The 21,802-nt window shown below is 44.7% G+C and overlaps 1 protein-coding gene across 1 annotated transcript; it reads right to left on the bottom strand.

The window, feature by feature from the left end:
• Positions 1-704: 704 nt before the first annotated feature.
• Positions 705-6,282, bottom strand: C1H1orf116 (chromosome 1 C1orf116 homolog). The gene is made up of 3 exons (XM_065896860.1): positions 6,178-6,282; positions 3,634-3,811; positions 705-2,242 (listed from the first exon to the last, which is right to left on the bottom strand). The coding sequence occupies exons 1-3, from the start codon at positions 6,280-6,282 to the stop codon at positions 705-707; spliced, it is 1,821 nt and encodes a 606-aa protein (XP_065752932.1).
• Between the last annotated feature and the right edge of the window lie 15,520 nt (positions 6,283-21,802).

Raw genomic sequence — 21,802 nt, 5'->3', positions numbered from 1 at the left:
GTACAGTGTGGGCACTCATCCTGACTTCTCAGGGCAGCAAGAGCTCTCCTGGTATCAGTCAACCAAGAGTTTTTAGTGACAGGGATGTGTCTGGTCCTTGGGACTAGGGACAGAGAGAAGCCCAGCAGATGATGAGATAACAAACCAACTCCTCTTGGCCGCAGGCCCCTATCCGGGAGGCCAGAAGTGAGAGGGGAATCCAGCAAGGTCTGTGCCAGTCTCCACCCACTGCAGGGGTTCTGGGAGACCCACATTTCATGTGATCCTGCATTTGCCTAGTGTCACGGGTACATCCATTGTCCCATGTGACTTTTTTTTTCTCAGGCTTAGCCACCCCTCTGCACTCAGTTCTGGCTTGGCTGAGCTCTACCCGATGTAAGAAAGTTTCCAACAAGTGAGGAATTCTGAGCAATGACTCTGTGTCATATAAACAGCTTCAGTGATAGACACAGCCTATACCACACACACACACCCTCCTGTGGAAATCATCTTCAGGGTGGTTCACGCAGGCACTCATTGGTACAGCCACTCTGAATATAAATGTGTGCTCCAATCTCTCCCTTGGAGAGAAGAGGACACTGCAGAGAAGCCGACCCCTGCCCAGCCTCTGACTTGTGAGGGGGGGTAGACTAAGTGGAGCCCTGGGTCTCTTCTCGAATAACGGGGTGCGGGAGGGGTTGTGTGGGGGTGCTGGTGGCCAGTGCCTACTTCTTCAACAGGCCCAGCTTCTTGAGAGCCTCCCTTCTTTTTTCATCAGACACACCTTTTGGGGAGATCTTGACACTGACACAGTGGGATCGAGGCAGCATGTCACGGCTCTGTCCTTGGTAAGACAGGTGCTTGGAACCCAGCTCATGCTCCGGGTCGGCCAACTTGCCCACCTGGATACCCTCGAAGTCCTTCCTGGTGCCCAAGGAGGCCGGGCGCGGCCGGGAGTTACGCAAGACGTTGTGTGAGATCTTGTCCAAGAAGGAGCCTTTTCCCAGAGAGGTGCTGGTTTTGGGGCTGCAATCTTTCTCTGCTGAGAGGTAGCTGCTCAGCCCCACGCCTGAACGCTCCAGCGTGTTGGACTTGAAGTTCATCTGTCTCAGGCCAGGGATGCTGCTCTCCTGGAGAGTCAGCCCAGAGTCTGGCTTCGGCTGACTGAGGGGACTATTTGCCTCTGGGGCCTTAGGGATAGGAATTGGCATGGATTTGTCAGCTGGAACTTTCCCTGGAGTGGGTTCCTGGGCAGGAACCAAAACATTGCCTGGAGAAGATGGCTGAGCTGGAGCCGGACCCGGAGCTTTCACTGGAGAAGGTCCCCGCATTGGTGCAGGTGCTGGAGCCTTTCCTGTCGCTGCTGAGACCTGAGCTGGAACCACAGGTGGAGCCGGGGAGGGGGCCTGAGTGCGAGTCTCCCTAAGCCAGATGGAGGGCTTACTTAAGTGGGTGCTGGCCTCATCTTGGTCCTGGGGCAGCCCCAGCTTCTCCAGCGCTTCCCTGCGTGCTCTCCTCTGCTCCTGCAGTGATGACGAGGTGGGGCCCGAGTCTCCAGGGCCAGCCTCCGAGTGGCAAGACAGCCGGTTCTGGGGATCACTGTGGAAACCACCCCGGCTGCTCTTCAGAACAATATTTGGTGGCAGCTTCCGTGGCTTAGGGGCTGTGAGGGGAGGCAGCCGGGCATTTGGACCCCCCTCTGATGGGACAGGAACATCTTCAGCTTTTGTACTCTGAGACGACACAGCTGGAGGAGGCCGAGGTTGTCCAGGTTCCCCGGTTGAGCCTTCCTCACTGGCTTTCTGGGACATGGCCTCTGAAGTGGTCTCCCTTTTTTGCTGGAGGCTGAGTGATGTGTGGACCTGGAGCCTGGGACTCAGCTCCCCTGGCTGTCTGGGCAGGCCGCGTTGCCCACGCTGCTCTGGCTGGGTGTCCCGGAAGGCCACTGGTGGGGGGATGAAAGCCCTGTCCAGATCAAGGGCAGCGTCCCGGGGGCCCGTCGGTGCCTGCGGGGGCTCACTGCTCTGGCCCACCTGCTCTTTCTCAGGCCCTGGGACAAACCCGTCAGATACCCCTGGGGTGTGGCTGTTAGTCTGTGTGGTGCTTTTTCTGAGGATCTGGTTTCTGCCGATGTGGATATTTCTGGGGAGGCTGCAGGAGCCAGACCTGAGGCCCAGGCTTTGAGGCTCGGGCAGATGAGACAAGCTGAATGGAGTCACTCTTTTTGGCTCTGTTCCTTGCTGAACGGTCTCTTTCGGATGTCCTGTGAGGGTCGGGAAAACAGGCAGAAAAGAGTGCGTGGTGAGAACCCTGCTGCCGGGGGGGAAAGAAAACACCTCCCAGACTCTGATCTCTAATTAGCAATGGATGGGTTTTATTTTTTGCAGTTTCTTTGCTCTTAAAGGGCAGAACTCTTGTTTGGATGTCATTTAGACTAACAGATCAGTACTAGCAGTTTCCCTTCAACCAAGGATTAGTGTTTCCTGATGGCTGGGGAAAGGGCAGCCCCAGACAGCTCCATGTTCCTGACTCAGGCTCTTTCTAACCCTCTACAGAGGCAGGGTTGGTTGGGATTCAGGACAGTCCCTCTAGCTATCCTGGGGCCCTCAGGTAACTGAGCCCAGTGGGAGCATTCAGCATTGAACATGGTCAACAGGTGATTTGCTCTTGCCGGACCAGGCTTCTGCCTTCTTCTGCCTTCACTTTCTATAGGCACCTGGATGATTCTGTAATGGCCACAGCTGTCCCCACACCACAGAGTGACAGGGGCTCTTTTCTTCCAGCAAGTAAGCACACGTATCAGGCCCACTGGACCAGGAAATCAGCACCAGGCAGCAGAGGAAGCCCCACATCCCCACTTCCTCCTCTATCTCAGGGAGGGTCTAACACATTGTCAATAAATATTTGCTAAATGAATGAATAAGTGATCACAGTCCTGATACCAATGGGTCTGTCTTCAGGAGTAAAATGCCCCCCTCACCCTGGGGCATATGGCCCTGCATTCATGGCCACACTTACGTGTCATCTTGTTTCCCGTCTACTGAGCCTCAACGCCACTCCATACTCTCTCACAAGGCCCTTGAGACGTCACCCACTGAAGTTAAGGGAGCCCTTCCCTCTTCTTATCTCCTGCAGCCTCATCCTCTGGGTCACCCAGATTAGCTCCACAGACTGACTTAGTTTTTCCAGAGCCAACCACCCACCCCTCCCTGAATCTCTCCCTCACCTCTGTGGTCATATTGTTTTAGAATTTCTCCATAAGAGGATGGGTGCCGGTCAAACCCCTTTCCCTCCCAGGCCCCTGATACTTCATAGAAAGACATAGAAGGCTGGCTTATCGGCAATCCCTCCTTCCCTGCAGGGACAACAAGGCTTTAATTCCAGCCATGAGAATGCAGAGGAGAGCATTTGTTCCTCCTTCTGCCTGTGACCCTTAGAGCAGAGGGCAGACAAGATGGAGAGTGGCCAGAGGATGTACTGCTTTTTTGGGGGTTTTATTTTTTGTTTTTTTTTTTGCCTCACAGCATGTGGGCGGGATCTTAGTTCCCCGAACTGGGATCGAACCCGTGCCCTCTGCAGTGGAAGCACAGAGTCCTAATCGCTGGACCTCCAAGGAAGTCCCCTTTTTTGATTTTTTTAGACACTCTCTCTTACCCTGGGCGGCAGGCTGGGTCGTGGGCAGTGTTCGGGGACCTCGGGGAGTTGTGGCTTGCCCAGACTTGTCAGTGGACAGTCCACCGTCAGCCTCGGTGTCCAATGAGCCAATGGTTTTCTCTAAGAAGAGCAGACACTCCTTCTCTTCAGCGGACAGGAAGTCGTAGCTGCTGTCACTCTAGAGCGAGGAGAGGGCACTGTGAGAAGCAGCTCCCCAGAAACTGGCGGGGCCCGAGAACCACCCTGCACTGGGAAGGATTGCTGAAGAGCTGGAAACCTCTCCATCATGCTGCTCTGCAGACCTGCTGGAGCTGCTTCCTGAAACTGCGGGCACCAAGGAGGGCAGAGACCGTCGGGCTGCTGTCCCAGTAGCACCCAGCTGGGCAGGCAGATGGCAAATGACCCTTCTTTTGTTCACTCCTGGGTGGAATGCTTAGGAGCAAAGATCAGAAGCAGTCCCAGGTTCTAATTCCACTTCTTCTGTGTAACCTATGTCAAGTATCTCATTTCGCATGTCTCCAATGTTGTTCTAAACTATATGGGCAGCGTAATGATTTGACCTTAAACTTGAATGGTATTGCTCTTAACTTTCAAAGTACTTCTGCATTCTTGATCTGGCATGTCAAGGACAGTATGAGGACAAACAGGAAAGACAGCCAATTTATCATGACTAGTCACAAATCAATTTACTAAATAATTTACACTTGACTTTGAAATGCATTCCATACAGGATTTTTTCCCCCCTTTTGTGTATTTACTTTCTTGATAGCATTTGGCTCTGGCTAACATTCAAAAACGTGTGCATTTATTTCTTAAGCAAATATTAACTTAAGGGAGGAAGGTGGAGAAACTGGTATGGGGTGAGGGGAAAGCAACTTAGTATTAAATATTAAGTAGAAATTAAAATAAATAATTTTCATTATGAGAAAGCACATAGGAGTGTTTGGGAGAACAGGTGAGGCCATTTCAGATGGTTACTGCCTATGTTCTACAAGGCTAGGAAGATCAATGGAATAACCACTCTCCAAAGTTGAAGGTTGAAGGGAGGACCAAAAGGGCAGATGGGAATATAGGAAATTTGGCCTGAGTCCCTTCCTGCCGTCTCTACCCCTCTTCCTAATATTGGAGATACTTCAGAGTTATATATTTTCCAGACCCACTCAGATGTCCAGGAAAGATTTTGAGAAAGCCCTAAAAATATCTTAGGGGGAGGGGAGATGGTTGTTGGAATAACTTCTCCAGTTCCCCAGGCTCCTTAAAGAATCATCTGTCAGTTGACTGAGGGAGGCTTACATTGTAAAGGGAAGTCCCGAATACAGCCCTTGGAAGCCTTGATGCAGACCCCAGAGGTTCCCTAAACAAAATCTTCTCTACTGCCCTCTTCCTACTAAAATAGTCTTCCAAAACTCCAATTCTGAATTTCTCCTTTATGGATGATTCACTCTGAAAACCTTTAATCCCTGTCACATTCTGTGTCCAGTGGTATGTAACTACTCATGTTGGCCTCTGCTTAACAGAAACTGAACGCGGTCTGTGAGGTCCCATCATCTAGGGTTAAAAAGAAATTATCTACAGATTGTCTGCACTTTAGGTTTTCTGTGTGTTGTGTGCTGCTTTTTCTACTTCATTTTTACATACCAAAACTCACCGACTGTATCAAACATCGTTGACATTCAGTAGAGATCATTACGATCCTTAAATTATCAAATACCTCTATGTATAGGATATAGAACAATAAAGTATAAATTCTCAAGGGTTATTATGTATGTGATGAGTACCCATAACAAAGGAATGCTTACATTTGGACATAGGACAGATTTACTCTGTCACACCAACCTTATAAGAATTGAGATTTAAATTCATGCCCAGAAAAATTACAGTTTATTACATGTCACTCACAAATAGTTAAACACAGTGACTTTGGAAAATTCTCAGTCTCTACTTACAGATAGGCTATTTCTTTTCTACATAGAAGCACGTGCTAAGTGCTTTACATGCATTTCATTTACTCACCTCAAGAACCCTATGAATTTGGTATTAATATTATGCCCATCTTAAAACTGAAACTGAAGCTTAGAGAAATTAAGTAATTTGTCCAAGGTCATAGAGCTTATAAGTAGAGAAACCAGATCTGTTTGGCTCCAGAACCCAGGCTCTTAACTGCTCCGTGCTCTTTGATCTTTGTAAAAGACGGAAGTAACGCTGTTCTTTGCAGAGGACTTGAGGAATCCACGTGCTACAAGGATCTATGTTCTAGTTTCCACCGTGACCTCAGATCACTGACCCACTCTCTCATCTCAATTAAACCACCCAACCTAATGAAAACTGGGAAAAACTCTCATTTGTCCTATTACTCTCTGGGGTTGTCCCACTCTATTCTCTGTAGAACCAGGGGTGACTCAGAGGCAGAACACCAACTGGTGTGATTCACTCCCTGACGAGGAAGATGAAAGACAAGGAGCAGTGAGCAAGGACGGTGGTGGGTAGGGCAGGGCAGGGCAGGGGTGCGGAGAGTGGGCCAGGCTGCAGACAGAAAGTACGTACAGATCCAGAGAGGGTGGAGGTGGTGCTCATCATGCTATCGCAGCTGCCAATGTGGGTCACGGGTTCCAAGCCAGGCCCTGCTGGCCACAGCTCTCTCTCGGGCATCGCCTGAAGCAAGGTGCAGGGGTGGTGAAAGGGGCTCTCAGAGGGGAAGCGAAGGGAAGCGAAGAATGTCCCAGGCCGGGCCTGAAAAGAGAAGAATCAAAGCCACGTGTGAGCTGAGCCAGGCTCCAGCAAGGCTCTGCCCAGGCCCTGGAGCAGCATGGCAGCAGGGACACCAAGTAAACAGAGAGCTGGAAGGGGCCATGCTCAGCCATGACCCAAACCCAAATCCCCAGCCTGCAGGGGGACACATAAGCTGGACATGTAAGGACGCATAAGCTGGCTTACATACATGCAGAAGGTCAGACTTAGGTGGTGGAGAAGCAGTCTAGTCAGAAAAGAGATTCCATCATTTCTCTTGGTCACGTTTTTTTCTCTGAACCAGGGAGCTTAACCTACATTTTCATTACTATAAACACTACATATTCCGGGGGTTAAAGCTTGGGTTCTGGAGGTAGCTGGATCTGGGTTCAAATTCCAGTTCCACCATTTAAAGTGTTGTGACGAGGCAAATTACTCTTTGAATCTGTTTTTCTTCATTAAATAGGGTTAATAGTAAGACTAAAGGAGAGCCGATAGCACAGTTTAGTTTGTAGTAAGTAAGCAAACACTTAAAGAATAAATGAGTAACTACTACTGTTTTTGTAATAAGAAAAAGACAAGATCCATCTCGGATCAAAGTAGACTGAAGCAAGGGAAATAAAAGCTTTTTTTAAAAAAAAAAAGGAACAGGGCCCGTAATAGTACCTACCTTAAAGGGTTTTTGTGACTATAGAATGAAATACTCCATGGAAAACACTTTGTGCAGTGCACGGCCCTGTAACACTCAGCTGCTACCATAGCCACATCATCAGCACCATCACAATGACCCCCACCCCAGCCACTGTCATCCCCCTAGTCTGGGAGGGATGTGCATGGCACCCCAGTGGTTGACGGAAACCCAGTTTCCCTCTTGTATATCACCCTCCTGATGTTGCATTTATTCCCAATGAGATTCCCTAATCTGTGTCAAATGGACAAAGCAATGTTCTAGGTAGCTTTCTCCCAACTCCAACTCATAGGGAAAGAACAGTTTCAAGTTCATCGTGCCAACAGAAATAGCAAAGGAAGGTAGTGCCATCTTTCCTTCAGGGAATCCCAGGGATTTTCATATTCCTGTTTGTGGGAAAAACTCCACCAGAGCTGGAAAGGCCAAAGGTGACTCTCCTATGCTCAAATGAAATTCTAGAAGAATTAAGATTAAAAGACAGTTCTAAGATCAAGTAGGGACCTGGGGGAAGAGCTAGAATTAGAGTATACTTTGTCTGATTCTGAATCCATATTTTCCCCACAATGCCATGCTTTATTTTCTACCATCTTTCCCACCTTCTGACTACTAGGTAAAATGTCCTGGAAAATTGAGTTTTATTTGAGATCTTGAGACTTGGGCTTTAGATTCCAAGGCGGGTTGTCTTTTTTGCCTCTGCCAATAATTGCTTCCAGTGCCAAAGTCAGGTTTGGGCTGTGCTGGGTGAGTCAGTCTGCCAACCACCTAGAGCTGACAAACACAAGGCCTCACAGAGCTCCCCTCCTGCTTGGGAGGAGAGTCTCTTTCAACTGGGGCAGGTAGGGAGGGGGCAGGACAATGGGGAAGGAAGAGGTAAGATCCATTATGGGCAAGACACATGTAGTTCACGCGGGTCCAAAGCCTCTCAGGAGAGAGAGGGAGAACCAGAGGGGACAGAGATACCAAAGAAACCCAGTGATACATCAACATGGGGTAAGATAACTCCTGGGATTCCTTCATGAGGTTAGTTCCCCATTATCCAGAATCCCAAAGAAACAGAAATGTGAGAAGTCATGTGGATGAAGTTCAGTCACCTCAGCTAGCCTCTCCATTAATGACTGTCTAGGTTCCAAAAGTACTAACTCATTCCTAAAATTCTGAAGGGTTGAGACCACTACAACAAAGAGGACCCATTTCTCGTTAGCCTAGGCACACAGAAGGCATTCAAAAAACGCTGATGAATAAACGTCATCTGTTCTAGTGTCTACTGAGTTGACACTAGAACTCAGTAGACAGTAGAACTAGTTGAACTGTTGGAAGTTCTCTTTTTTGGCTTCTACCCTATTACTGTAATCTCTTTAAAAAATTTTTTTTAATAAATTTACTTATTTATTTATTTTTTGGTGCATTGGGTCTTTGTTGCTACACGCGGGCTTTCTCTAGTTGTGGTGAGCAGGGGCTACTCTTCGTTGCGGTGCGCGGGCTTCTCATTGCAGTGGCTTCCCTTGTTGTGGAGCATGGGCTCTAGGCATGTGGGCTTCACTAGCTGCAGCACACGGGCTTAGCTGCTTTGCGGCATGTGGGATCTTCCTGGACCAGGGCTCGAACCCATGTCCGGCAGGCAGATTCTTAACCACTGTGCCACCAGGGAAGCCCCATGTAAGCTCTTTTTTATTTTGTTTCCCAGAAAATATACGGCTTAACGGAATTTGGGCAATGCTTTCAGTTACACTAACATTTATGAGTACCTAATAGGCATGGGGCATGCAAAACTTTGTTAAGACAAAGGTATTGTTTCCAAGAAGTCAGTGTAGATCCAAGGGTCTGTTTTTTTGGCTCTAGTTTTCCTATCTGTTACACTGGGGCAGTAACTATTAAAAGTGACACACTGTAGAATGTTCTCTGTGAATGGATGAGCAGACGCTACCTTTCCCTTTCAGAGAAAAATGACTACCCTTGTTCTTCCAAGCACACTTTGGACTTTACAGTGGTGTGCTAGCCTCTCCTCCCTCCCAGGGCAGCCTAACACATTCTCACTTTGGAACAAAGGATGGCCTGAAGCAGCTGGAAGAGACAGAAACAATATGAACAGCATTGCTTTAAAAAACATACCAGGGTATAGCTTACAAAGTGCTTTCAGATAACCTGATACCTTAGGCAGGATGTGGCATTTTCTCCATTTGACAGATGCAAACGCTGGGGCTCTTTCTACCTCCCCTTCCTATGGGAAGTAGGAAATGATTTATAACTGCATCTGTTGGGCAGCCTGTGGCTCCCAGCCCTTCTAGAGGGCATTACAGCAGCTGTCCAGAGGCAAGAGGGCCGGGTACCTAAAGAAGGGCCACTGGCCACATCTGACTAAACACCGAAAGCCCTAAGACCACTCTCTCTGATTCAGATTTATGCATCTTTTTGCAGCTTTTTATGCAGCTTTTTGTCCCCACAATAGCTATTTCCAGAATAAGGAAAAGACACCCAATGCCACTGAAGCTCAAGTCATAGGCACAACGAAATCACTGCAGAGATTAACCTGAACCTGAAACCGAAGCTGAATGAGCTCTAAGGTGCTCACACCTCATCACCACACCTAGTGTCCTGACCCTAAAAGTCTGAACCATAAAGATGTCTTCTCTTCTTCTCACCACTCTCTCCTTCCCTCACCAGTCTGGCCTGACCTGGAGGCTGAATTTCCTTCCACCAACTTTACAACCTTGAAACTTGGGGGCTACTTCAGGGCAGCCATTGAAACCTGAGGTATTTCTACTTGGTAAGAAGCCTGAACAGCACGCAGAACACTCAAGGTGAGAGTTCTGTATTTTTTAACCCTTGACCTCCTTGGGCAGCTTGAGGGGAGGAGGGAACAGGTTAAGAAATGTGCACAGCCTATATCGGGGCCACCCATGCAAAGGTACATTAAATATTAACTACTCCCTGAAACCAGCCAAGCCTTGGAGGAGAGTAAATAAATGGCGTGTGGAACTCTGGCATCTGGAGGGGGCGGGGTGGGAAGAGGCCTCCAGCTCCACTCCTGTTTGGCTTCTCTGTACCATCTGAACAGACCCAAGGCCCCCCTATCACCCTCTTCCTGTGAGCCCATTCCTATATCCTCCAAGAGCTGAGCTCTCTCCCCAGCGGTCAAAGAGATTTCCTGTTTCTCTTAGACCAGGTGCCTCTGCTTTTTGCTGACCACCCAAAATGTGCCTTGGGCTGGAGAACATCCTAAGGAAAAGACCAAGAAGACTAAAAGTTGCACTGTGTGTGTATCCCTCTCCACAAGCACATGGGCAATTTTCTGTTTGTGTTTAAGCAATGATATAATCGCCTCTTTCACCAGTGGGTTTGAGGGAGAGGGTGGGTGGGAATATCACCTGCACAGAAGAACGTTGCTTGACACTGCAGCTTACCTTTATTGCTGACAAGGTCGCCATGTATGGCAGCCCTCAGTCAGTGAGCTTGGCGGACTGGTTCTGTGGTGTGGGCTGAGCTAAATAAAGCCTAAAGCTTCAGTTGCTAGGACGAAACCCAATATATTCACTCAGGGCTTGTGTGCCAGGCTCTGGGATCCTGGCACTGGGTCTTCCCACTTCCCTCTTTCTGGAAGCAGGAGGAAAAGGGGAGAAGTTAGGGACCAGAGTGTTAATCCCCACAAGCTGGATGGCGGAGAGCTGACTTGCTACTCTGACTTGACTTCTACACCCAGCGTCCTTGTGCAGGGAATCCGGCCACACAGACTGCCAACTGGGACACCCGAAGGAAGTCAAAGCAAAACCACAACACTGGTCCGGTTCTCCTCTCTGGACTCTGCCACACTGCTTTGGCCTGAGCCCCACTCGGAATTCCTACTAGACTCAACCTGCTACCGTGAAATATTAATGTAGGTGAGGCCCCGGTACAGTTGAGTAGCTTCCTGCTTGCCAGTCCCTGTGTCTATTAACAGGCAAAGTCAGAAATTTAATGAAGCTGAACTCAAATAGGCTTGACTTTGCAACTAGACTATCCGTGGGTTTTCCAGAGATGAGCTGGTAGCCTGAGCTGGCATTTTCCCAATGTAACCAAATCTCACACACCCTTACAAAAACATAGCACAGCTCACATCTTACATACCCATCCACAAAGAGCTCCATTATTACACTACCATTACTGAACACACACACACACCACACACACACACACACTGCACCCTTCGTTTAAATAACAATAGACATTGAGTTCATAAAGCCATGAGAAATTTGCCTGTTAGAATGGAAAACCAAAGCACTTTTCTTCCCCAGGAGATTTTCCATTTTGACCTCCTCTAACAATTCTCTTCCAAAATCACAGTGCAACTTCAATTATTCAGAGATGGAAATTTCTAAAGCAAATCTGTTTTCTTGTTGTCAGCACAATATGCTCATCCAACCTAAACAGGCAGATGAAAAAAAGAAATGTGTCTCAGCCTGGGTCTCCACTAAAACACTCCAGTCTCAAGAAGCTGCCAACTCACTTTGATCCCGTATTGGACACAGGGAGTTGAGGAACAGAGAGGAAAGACTCCCACCTGGTGTATAAAAGGCTCCCCGCAACTCTATAGCTCTGACTTCCCATGAAGCCACCCCCCCACCCCCCACCCCGCTGCAGAATAAGCAATAGTTAGTTGGTTAGGAATTATAGGAATTAACTCACCTTCACTGGGCGGGGGGCTGAAGAGAGGAAAGGAATACCCTTATACTTCAAAGGGCAGAGACGGAGACAGAGACTGCTTCCCCTGCTTCCTACTGTTCTTCTTTTGACCTCTCCCTGACTTACCTAGACAGGTAAAGTCTTCATCCGCGCTGCCTCACCCCACCCTGGCAACTGACACTCAGCCAATCCCAGCCCTCCCTCCCTACTTCTCATTCCAGCTGTTTATCCAGGGAGGGCGTGGGAGGGGATGGCGCAGGGCGGTGCTGCTCTCACTTAGCCAATCGTCTCTTGCCCTCCCTTCCTCGTTGAGAGCCAATAAAGAGCCTTTAATAATAGAGGAGGGCTGGAAGGAGGGGGACCGGTTTGTGCTGAGACTGGACGGAAGGAGAGTCGGCATGTTATTTAAAAAAATATATTGTTATAAAGAAACACAGTCCACTAGGCAGTATGCTTTTCCGTGTGTCTGTTTGAAACTTGATTTTCTATCTATAACTGCCTTCTTCCGCTCGAAGTATATTCCCCTGAGTTCTGCAAGTTAAAATCCTTTGTGGCCAGTTTTGCTACTCGGTTTTTTAGCTTTTCAGAGTCACTGTCATCCTCAAACTTTTTCCTAGCGGCTCATAATCCTAGCATCTCCACTCAGGGCCACAGAAAAAGGCGTCTAAGGCAAGAGATGCTGGCACTGAGACAACCATTGCCCTACAGTTTGCCAACGACCTTCTTGGCCTCATTTACTTCTGGGGGAAATAAAACCATTTTCTCCCCCAAGAGGTCCCTGTTCTGATGAAAAAGCGACTGGACAGCCTTGAGGGAGGGAACATGCGTGCTGTCATTTGGGTCTTTGGTCCCTTTTAGCTGTGCATGGAAGGTAGCAATGAATATTAAGAAATGAAAACAAAGGAAGCTACCAACCAGTTTAGCAACTCCTATCTCCTTCCAGTAGCCGATTTCTGGCACCTGTAGTTAAAACAACCAGAAGAGAGTAAGGAGAAGAGAGTAGTTGGAAGAACCCAAAAGTCAGGAAGGAATCTTCCTCCAGGAATGGAAGCCACTTTCACCAGATGTGCCTTTTGCTTGGAAGCTGGTTTTTCCTGGATATATGTTATCCTCAATACCAGAGGGCAGAAAGAAAAATTAAAATCAATGCACACAGTAATTGCCAACATTTATTAAGCTCTTGCTATGCACTGGGAATTGTGCTGTGCTAAGAATTTTCATGCATCATTTCATTTACTCTTTATCTGAACTTCAGAATGTAGGCACTATTAATATACAAATTTTACAAAGAGGTTAAATAACTTGCTCAAGATCTTGTAGCTATGATGTGGCAGAGCAGGGATTTCAGCTCAGGCAGTTTGACATCAAGCTTGCCATCTATCAGTATGATGCCAATCAGCCTCTATTTTGGAGAAAAATCCCAAGTAGGAAACATGAAATACACAGATAATGTGCAGGTCTAATTCTAATAGCTAGATTTATCCTGTCTTGTCTCATTTCTGTCTTGTAGCTATTCATGTCTTTTTTTTTTTTTGCGGTACGCGGGCCTCTCACTGCTGTGACCTCTCCTGTTGCGGAGCACAGGCTCCGGACGCGCAGGCTCAGCGGCCATGGCTCACGGGCCCAGCCGCTCCGCGGCATGTGGGATCTTCCCGGACCGAGGCACGAACCCATGTCCCCTGCATCAGCAGGCGGACTCTTAACCACTGCGCCACCAGGGAAGCCCTATTCATGTCTTTTATAACAAGATGACACATGGCTTTCATCTTTTCTCTGTGTGGTCTCTGCAATGTGATCATTGCAGAGCTGCAGTGACCCTGGGGCTTAGGTACAGAAGAGGTAGGGCAGGACTAGTGAGGAGAAAGGAGGTTTGAGGAAGCCTGGAATAATTCAGTACCCTATCAGCGGCATGTGGATAACAGAACTGATCGAACATTTAAGGAGGATGACCTCTCTTCCTGATGTGTCATTCAAACATGTATGATGTCATAATACTAACAAAACAGGAAGTTACAAATCAGAAGTTCAATGCAACTAGTGTTACACCCATGGATGGAGTCACTGCAGTTGATTGAGCTTCATAGGTGTATGATTTGAACATTTGCTAAAAAAATGAATTGACTTGTGAGCATTAACCTCAGAGATGAGAGGAGGCACAGTCTCGTTTGTGAACAGTTTTTCCGTTTATAATAAAAGTAGAATAATTAGGAAGGGCCCCTATCTTTTCCCAGGTAGTAGTAGGGGCATAGACAAAATGATCTTTCTGTTACTCTTTCCTTTTTCTTTTTTTTTTTTGTGGTACGCGGGCCTCTCACTGTTGTGGCCTCTCCCATTGCGGAGCACAGGCTCCGGACGCGCAGGCTCAGCGGCCATGGCTCACGGGCCCAGCTGCTCCGCGGCATGTGGGATCTTCCCAGACCGGGGCACGAACCCGTGTCCCCTGCATCGGCAGGTGGACTCTCAAGCACTGCGCCACCAGAGAAGCTCCTCTTTCCTTTTTTTAACATCTCTTTTTGAAAATTATGAAATATTTCAGATATTCTGGCATAAAAACACCACTGTACCTAATACCCAGTTCAAGAAATAGAACATTAACATTACAGTTCAAGCTGCTAACAAACTTTGCTCCCCACTCCTTCCTGCCTCCTCAAAACCGACATACACCCCCAGCTGAAATAAATCACTATTCTGAATGTGGTGTTTTTCATTCTCCATATCTTTAAATGTTTTGCTTGGAATCTTTCTTCGTTTTGATTTGCTTTCTTTATTTTTGGCTTGGAGAAATACCAAGTCTCGGGACTTCCCTGGTGGCGCAGTGGTTAAGAATCCGCCTGCCAATGCAGGGGACACGGGTTCGAGCCCTGGTCCGGGAAGATCCCACATACCCCGGAGCATCTAAGCCTGCACGCCACAACTACTGAGCCTGCGCTCTAGAGCCCGCGAGCCACAACTACTGAAGCCCGTGTGCCTAGAGCCCGTGATCTGCTTCAAGAGAAGCCACCGCAATGAGAAGCTGCGCACCACAGCAAAGAGTAGCCCCCGCTCGCTGCAACTAGAGAAAGCCCGCATACAGCAGTGAAGACCCAACGCAGCCAAAAATAAATAAATAAATTTACTAAAAAAAAAAAAAAAAAGAAAAATACCAAGTCTCTAAGGTTCCAAGAGAATTGAGAGGGAGGTCTGGACCAGGGGAAAGAGAGGATTTCCCAAGTCAGAAACCTGAGAGACTAAGGCTCCCTGGTTGATGTAGATCATCATTTGAGCAGCAGTGTGTGTTGTTGCTCTTTGTATATGAATTCCTATTTGATGACCTGACCGTGGAATCTAATTACAGTCCAGCCCACCTGACTCATCTGTGTCCTCACTCCTTCTCCATCCTTGCATGCTGTTGTGGTGCAGTCATCTTCTCGACTGTCTGAAACTAGTTTATTTCCTTTCTCAGTACCACCTCCCCATTGAGGCAACTCACTTCCCCTACACAGAAACACACACACACCACCTTAAAACCAAAATATACCACAATCAGTCATTGGTCAATCTTTCCTCTTTGGGCCCCTTATAAAGTTGGACTCTCTGCAAAATAGAGTGGACCTCCGCTCTAACCATTCATGATACTTATTCATTCATATTACAGTCACATCCTAGCCATGCTTTTCTTTTCCTTTTCCTCTCCAAAGGAAAAAATGAAGTTTGAACATGTATTATCACCAGCCCTAGGAAATGCTGGGTACCCACTATGTTCATGGTGTAGGGCATGGTACTCCGTGCTGGGTCTCTGAATGTACTGTTGCGGAGAGGGAAGGTTTTATTCTTCAAGTAGTAGCGAGAACTTGCTTTAAAGAGAGAACAGTTGGGAAAGGATTCAGACGAGGATGGTTATAACTTGCCTATAAACTGTGGAATTGATAGGCCAGACTAAGAGATCAAATAGATCAGCAAGTTCTCACCAAACTGATATTAGTGTTAAGCCTAAACTAATTAGATGGGAACTAAAGGTGTAATTAAGTGGATTTGGATGAAGCTCTGAAATGACTTAATCGTTAAGTAGTTGCTGGGAGTAGCTTTTTTTCTCCCTTTTTTGAGAGCAGTGTTGGCCCACCTACCATAAAAATTTAGAGGATTCAGTAGTCCTTTTCTTCCCAGTGTTAATGAAAGTCTGAGGGGAGAGCTGAGATCATCTAGTAGCATTAGTGGGTTTTGTAAGGAATGCCAAATCTTAACATGTTCAAAATGGAACCTGTCTTACCTCTGGCCTCTCTCCTCTATCCCCATGCCAGCTAACTGCAGCACCCAGACTCAATACTTCACAGCAATCCTCCCATAGCTCCTGTGAGATCACTCTCATAACTGTCTCCGGCTCTTCATCCTCTCTACTCTGATCAGGACTTCACTATTTGTAGGATCACAGACCACTAAGGATGGAAGAAACTACAGAAGTTCCTTGTTTCACATCTTTCATTTTATAGAGGCACATCTGAATTGTCATTCCTCTCCTTAAAATACTTTGAGGCATTTTCATAGCATTCAGGATGAAATTCAAAGTCCCTATAAGACATTAAAAAACCTTCATAAACGGCCTATGTGCATTTCCCCACCACATGTTCATCCACACTCCTTACCAAAGTCACATCTAATTTTTCTGAAACTGTCATGCTTTCATGCTACAGGGCTGCACCCTTTGCTTGGACCCATTCCCACCCTGTTCTCCTGGCTTAGTCTTAGCCTTCCTTCAAGGTTCAGCCCAAGTACCACCTTTTGGAATAGGATGTTAGGTGCTGCTTCACTGCAATCTCTTAACACAATGAACATATCTCTAGATTTAACCCACTAGGATGTAATTGTCCTCTTTCTCTCCCTGAAAAATTTGAATTCATGAAGGGCACCAAATTTTTCTATGTATAATTCTTCTATTATATTATAGTAGTTATATATTAATGTCAAAACTGATGATAAACTTTTGGGAAACTGAAGTCCTTTATTTAACAAACTTGCCCTAAAAAAGTCATTTTTTGGAGATAGTGTCTGTAGATAACCCATCTACTGCTACAGTTTTGCTTATTGTTTTTTCCCCAAATCTTGTCCCTTGACATACTATTAAACTGTGCATAACTCTTAAAAGTAGTAGGCATTGGCTCATCAGGACTGTTTCAGAGGTTTTTGACTTTTTGATGTTATGAATATACCTATGAGTCTGAGGTATTATGAAAGCCCTCAATTGACGATACTTTACATTGCAATAATTTAAAACGCATCTGGCAATGGGCTGACTGATTTCAATTATCTTTCTTAACATGCTTCTAACATTCTTTATGTTCTTTATTTATTATTATCGGTATCTGTATTGAAACATTGTTTAATAAATGAGAAATATCAAGTTTAATAGTATTTACAAAGAACTGTAGCTTATAGCAAATATTCAATACTGGAAAATACTAGGGAACATAAATGGATAATATTTGGATCTCCCAGCAAGCTCCTCATAGCTCTACACAAAGTCATTTGTTGAAATTGCCAATTCAAGAATATATTTTGCTTCTCAAACTTGTTATTTCTTGGAACACTTGTCATAGAATTTGCATTAAGTATACTATGAGTATAATATATTAAAATTTATTTTATTCATTGTTAGCAGTATGCAGGACCACGGAATACATACTTATATTATAGTAACAGTTATAAGCCAGACAGATGGATTAGACTGTAACCATTTCCCTCCTATCTGCTAGTGTCTAGGTACCCAGAAATGTAAACTTTAACCTTCTACTCCACGTGTCAGAATTTCCTGCTCTTGCTTTTTTTTTTTTTTTATCATTGTATTCCTTCAAATTACTAACATCTCTTGTTGATCACACAACAAGAAGACTGACACCACGAATCAATCAAGATGGCAGAGTATGAGGATGTGGGACTCCCCTCCCCTCATGAACACATCAAAAATACATGTACATGTGGAGCAATTCTCTCTGAAAACTAACTGTAAACTGGCAGAAAGTCTTCTGTACAAACAAGGCTGTAAGAAAGATCCACACAAAATCAGATAGGAAGGAAAGAAAAGTGATCAGGTTGGGATCTGTGCCCCTGGAAGGGGACTCAGAGGAAAAGGGAGATTACACGGGCAGAGACCCACACTGGGGAGTAAGTGGTTTGAGCCACAGATTGGGCACCCCACTCCTGGGGTCCTACACAGGGGAGATGAGCCCCTTGGTTGGTCAGAGGACCACTGGGACTAACAGGAGGGCTGAGGGAAGCCTGAACTTTGCCCTTGAGGAGTGCATGCATGTTGGCTTGTCCCCAAGGCAGAGTAGAGAGGTTGGATTGAAGACTCCTCTAGTGGCTGCTGGGTTTCCCCTGACCACCTCTGTGTGTGCCCCAGTCTGAGCCAAGTAAATGGTCCAGTCTCACTTACTCCACGTTGTAGCTCAGCACTGGATCTAGGGCTGCCGTGACCAGAGAAGAATTTCGGCCGTGGGACACAGAGGCAACGGGGGTCACAGAGTGTCATCTGGGTGGGGTGGTGGTGGCCATTGTTGGCGTGTGCTCAAGCAGGGCCTCAGAAGAGACCCAGAACTCTGATGGTGGCCAGTCCACCACAGCTTACACCTTGATACACATGAAGAATCCATGTGGGTACCACCTGCCCTGCAGTGTGGCTCCACAACAGGGTGGGGGCAGTGATCAGCTGTGGGGAAAAAGTGTACTTCACAGTAATACAGTAATAGTAGGGGACTTTAACACTCCACTTAAGTCAATGGACAGATCATCCAGACAGAAAATCAATAAGGCAACAGTGGTCTTAAATGACACAGTAGATCAGTTGGTCTTAGTAGATATCTACAGGACATTCCATCCACAAACAGCAGAATACACATTCTTTCCAAGTGCACATGGAAAGTTCTCCTGGATGCATCACATTCTAGGCCACAAAACAAGTCTCAATAACTTTAAGAGAATAGAAATTATATCAAGCATTTTTTTTCTGATCACAATATATAAAACTAGAAATCAATTACAGAAAGAAAAATAGGAAAAGCACAAACACGTGGAGACTAAACAACATGCCACTTAAAAAACCAGTGGGTCAATGAATATATCAAAGAGGAATCAGAACATCCTTCAAGACAAATGAAAATGGAAACACAACTTTCCAAAATCTATGGGATGCAGCAAAATCAGTTCTAAAAGGGAGGTTTAGAGTGATACAAGCCTTCCTCAAGAAACAAGAAAAATCTCAAATAAACAAATAACCTACCATCTAAAGGAATTAGAAAAAGAAGAAAAAATAAAGCCCAAAGTAAACATAAGGAAGGAAATCATAAAGATCAGAGAAGAAATAACTAAAATAGAGACCCCCCCAAAACAATAGAAAAAAATCAGTGAAACTAAGACCTGTTTTTTTTGAAAAGATAAAATTGATAAACCTCTAGCCAGGCTCACCAAGAAGAAAAGAGAGAAGACCCAAATAAAATAAGAAGTGAAAGAGGAGAAATAACTGATACCACAGAGATACAAAAAAATCATAAGAGAATACTATGAATTGTTATATACCAACAACTTGAACAACCTAAAAGAAATGGACAAATTTCTAGAAACATATAACCTGACAAGACTGAATCAAGAAGAAACAGACAATTTGAACAGAATGACTACTAGTAGTAAAATTGAATTGATAACCAATAAAACTCCCAGCAAACAAAAGTCCAGGACTGGACGACTTCAGAGGGGGGATTCTACCAAACATATAAAGAAGAGCTCATACCTATCCTTCTCAAACTATTCCAAAAAATTGAAGACAATGGAACACTCCCAAATTCATTCTACGAGGCCACCATTACCCTGATACCAAAACCAGGCAAAGACACTACAAAAGAGAAAGTTACAGGCCAATATCTCTGATGAATATAGATATTGAAATCCTCAACAAAATATTTGCAAACCAAATCCAACAATATATAAGAGGATCATACACTACGATCAAGTGGGATTTATTCCAGGGTCACAAGGATGAACAAAATTCACAAATCAATCAATGTGATTCACCATATTAACAAAAGTAAGAATGAAAATCACATGATCGTCTCAATAGATGCAGAAAAAGCATTTGACAAAATTCAACATCCATTAATGATAAAAACTCTCATCAATGTTGGTATAGAGGGCACATATCTCAAGGCCATTTATGACAAACCCACAGATAACATCATACTCCACAGTGAAAAGCTGACAGCTTTTCTTCTAAATTCAGGAACAAGACAAAGATGCCCACTCTCACCAATTTTATTGGAAGTCCTAGCCACAGCAATCAGACAAGAAAAAGAAATAAAAGGAATCCAAATTGGAAGGGAAGAAGTAAAACTGTCACCATTTGCCAGTGGCATGACACTATACATAGAAAACCTTAAAGATGCCACAAAAAAACTGTTAGAATTAACAAATGAATTCAGTAAAATCGTAGGATACAAAATTATTATACAGAAATCTGTTGCATTTTTATACTCTAATAGCAGACTCTCAGAAAGAGAAATTAAGAAAACAGTCCTATTTACAACTGCATCAAAAAGAATAAAATACCTAGGAATAAATTTAACCAAGGAGGTGAAAGACCTATACTCTGAAAAGTACAAGACATTGATGAAAGAAGTTGAAGATGAAAGAAATTGAAGATGCCACAAAGAAATGGAAACATATAATATGCTCATGGATTGGAAGAATTAATATTGTTAAAATGTCCATACTGTGAAAAGTAATCTACAGATTCAAGGCAAGCCCTATCAAAATACCCATAGCATTTTTCACAGAACTAGAACAAATAATCCTAAAATTGTGTGGAACAAAAAAGACCTCAAATATCCAAAGCAATCTTGAGAAAAAACAAAGCAAGAGTTATCACACTCCTGGATTTCAAACTATAATACAAAGCTATAGTAATCAAAACAGTACAGCACTGGCACAAAAGTAGACACATAGATCAATGGAATGGAATAGAGAGCCCAAAACCAAACGCTTATATGCTCAATGATTCTAGAATAAAGGAGGCAAGAGTATACAATGGGGAAAATAGAGACTCTGCAATAAATGGTGCTGGGAAAACTGGACAGCTACATGTAAAAGAATGAGATTAGAACATTTCATTACACTATAAACAAAAATAACATAAAAATGGATTAAAGACCTAAATGTAAGACCTGAAACCATAGAATTCCTAGAAGAGAAAATAGAAAGAACACTCTTTGGCGTAAATCTCAGTAATTAAAAAAAATTTGTCTCCTAAGGCAAAAGAAATAAAAGCAAAAATAAACAAATGGGACCTAATTAAACTTAAAAGCTTTTTTAAAAATTGAAGTATAGTGATGTACAGTATTGTATGTTACAGGTTGCAACATAGTGATTCACAATTTTTAAAGGGTATACTTCACTTATAGTTATTATAAAATATTGACTATATTCGCTGTATAATAGATCCTTGTAGCTTATTTATTTTATACATAAAAGTTTGTACCTCTTAATCTCCTCCCCCTCTTGCCCCTCCCCCCTTCTCTCTCCCTGCTGGTAACCACTAGTTTATTTTCCATATCTGTGAATCTTTCTTTTAAACTTAAAAGCTTTTGCACAGCAAAGAAAACCATCACCAAAATGAAAAGATAACCTATGAAATGAGAGAAAGCATTTGCAAATGATATGAGTGACAAGGAGTTAATATCCAACATATATAAACAGCTCATACAACTCAATATCAAAAATAAAAACAACTCAATCAAAAAATATGCAGAAGACCTGAATAGACATTTTTCCAAGGAAGACACAGTGACTAGTGGGCACATGAAAAGATGCTCAACATCACAATTTATTAGAGGAATGCAAATCAAAACAACAATGAGATACCACCTCACATCTGTCAGAATGGCTATCATCGAAATGATCACAAATAACAAATGTTGGCAGGGATGTGGAGAAAAGGGAAACCTTGTACATTGTTGGTGGGAATGTAAATTGGTGTAGCCACTATGGGAAACAGTATAGAGTTTCCTCAAAAAACTAAAAATAGCACTCCTATATGATCCAGCAATTCCTTTCCTGGGTATATATCTGGAAAAAATAAAA

The sequence above is a fragment of the Phocoena phocoena genome, chromosome 1 (genome assembly GCF_963924675.1).
Source record: "Phocoena phocoena chromosome 1, mPhoPho1.1, whole genome shotgun sequence".
Classification (NCBI taxonomy): domain Eukaryota; kingdom Metazoa; phylum Chordata; class Mammalia; order Artiodactyla; family Phocoenidae; genus Phocoena; species Phocoena phocoena.
Note: the sequence above shows the minus strand (reverse complement) of the source record. Positions and strands in the feature narration are given on the sequence as shown.

What these genes read in the sequence shown, in the direction of transcription:
- C1H1orf116 (XM_065896860.1), bottom strand. Translation starts at nt 6,282, where the DNA reads ATGCCCGAGAGAGAGCTGTGGCCAGCAGGGCCTGGCTTGGAACCCGTG. An exon ending in CCTCCACCCTCTCTGGATCT is followed by an intron (nt 3,812 to 6,177) that starts GTACGTACTTTC and finishes TCCTCGCTCTAG; the next exon opens with AGTGACAGCAGCTACGACTT. An exon ending in GACCCAGCCTGCCGCCCAGG is followed by an intron (nt 2,243 to 3,633) that starts GTAAGAGAGAGT and finishes CGACCCTCACAG; the next exon opens with GACATCCGAAAGAGACCGTT.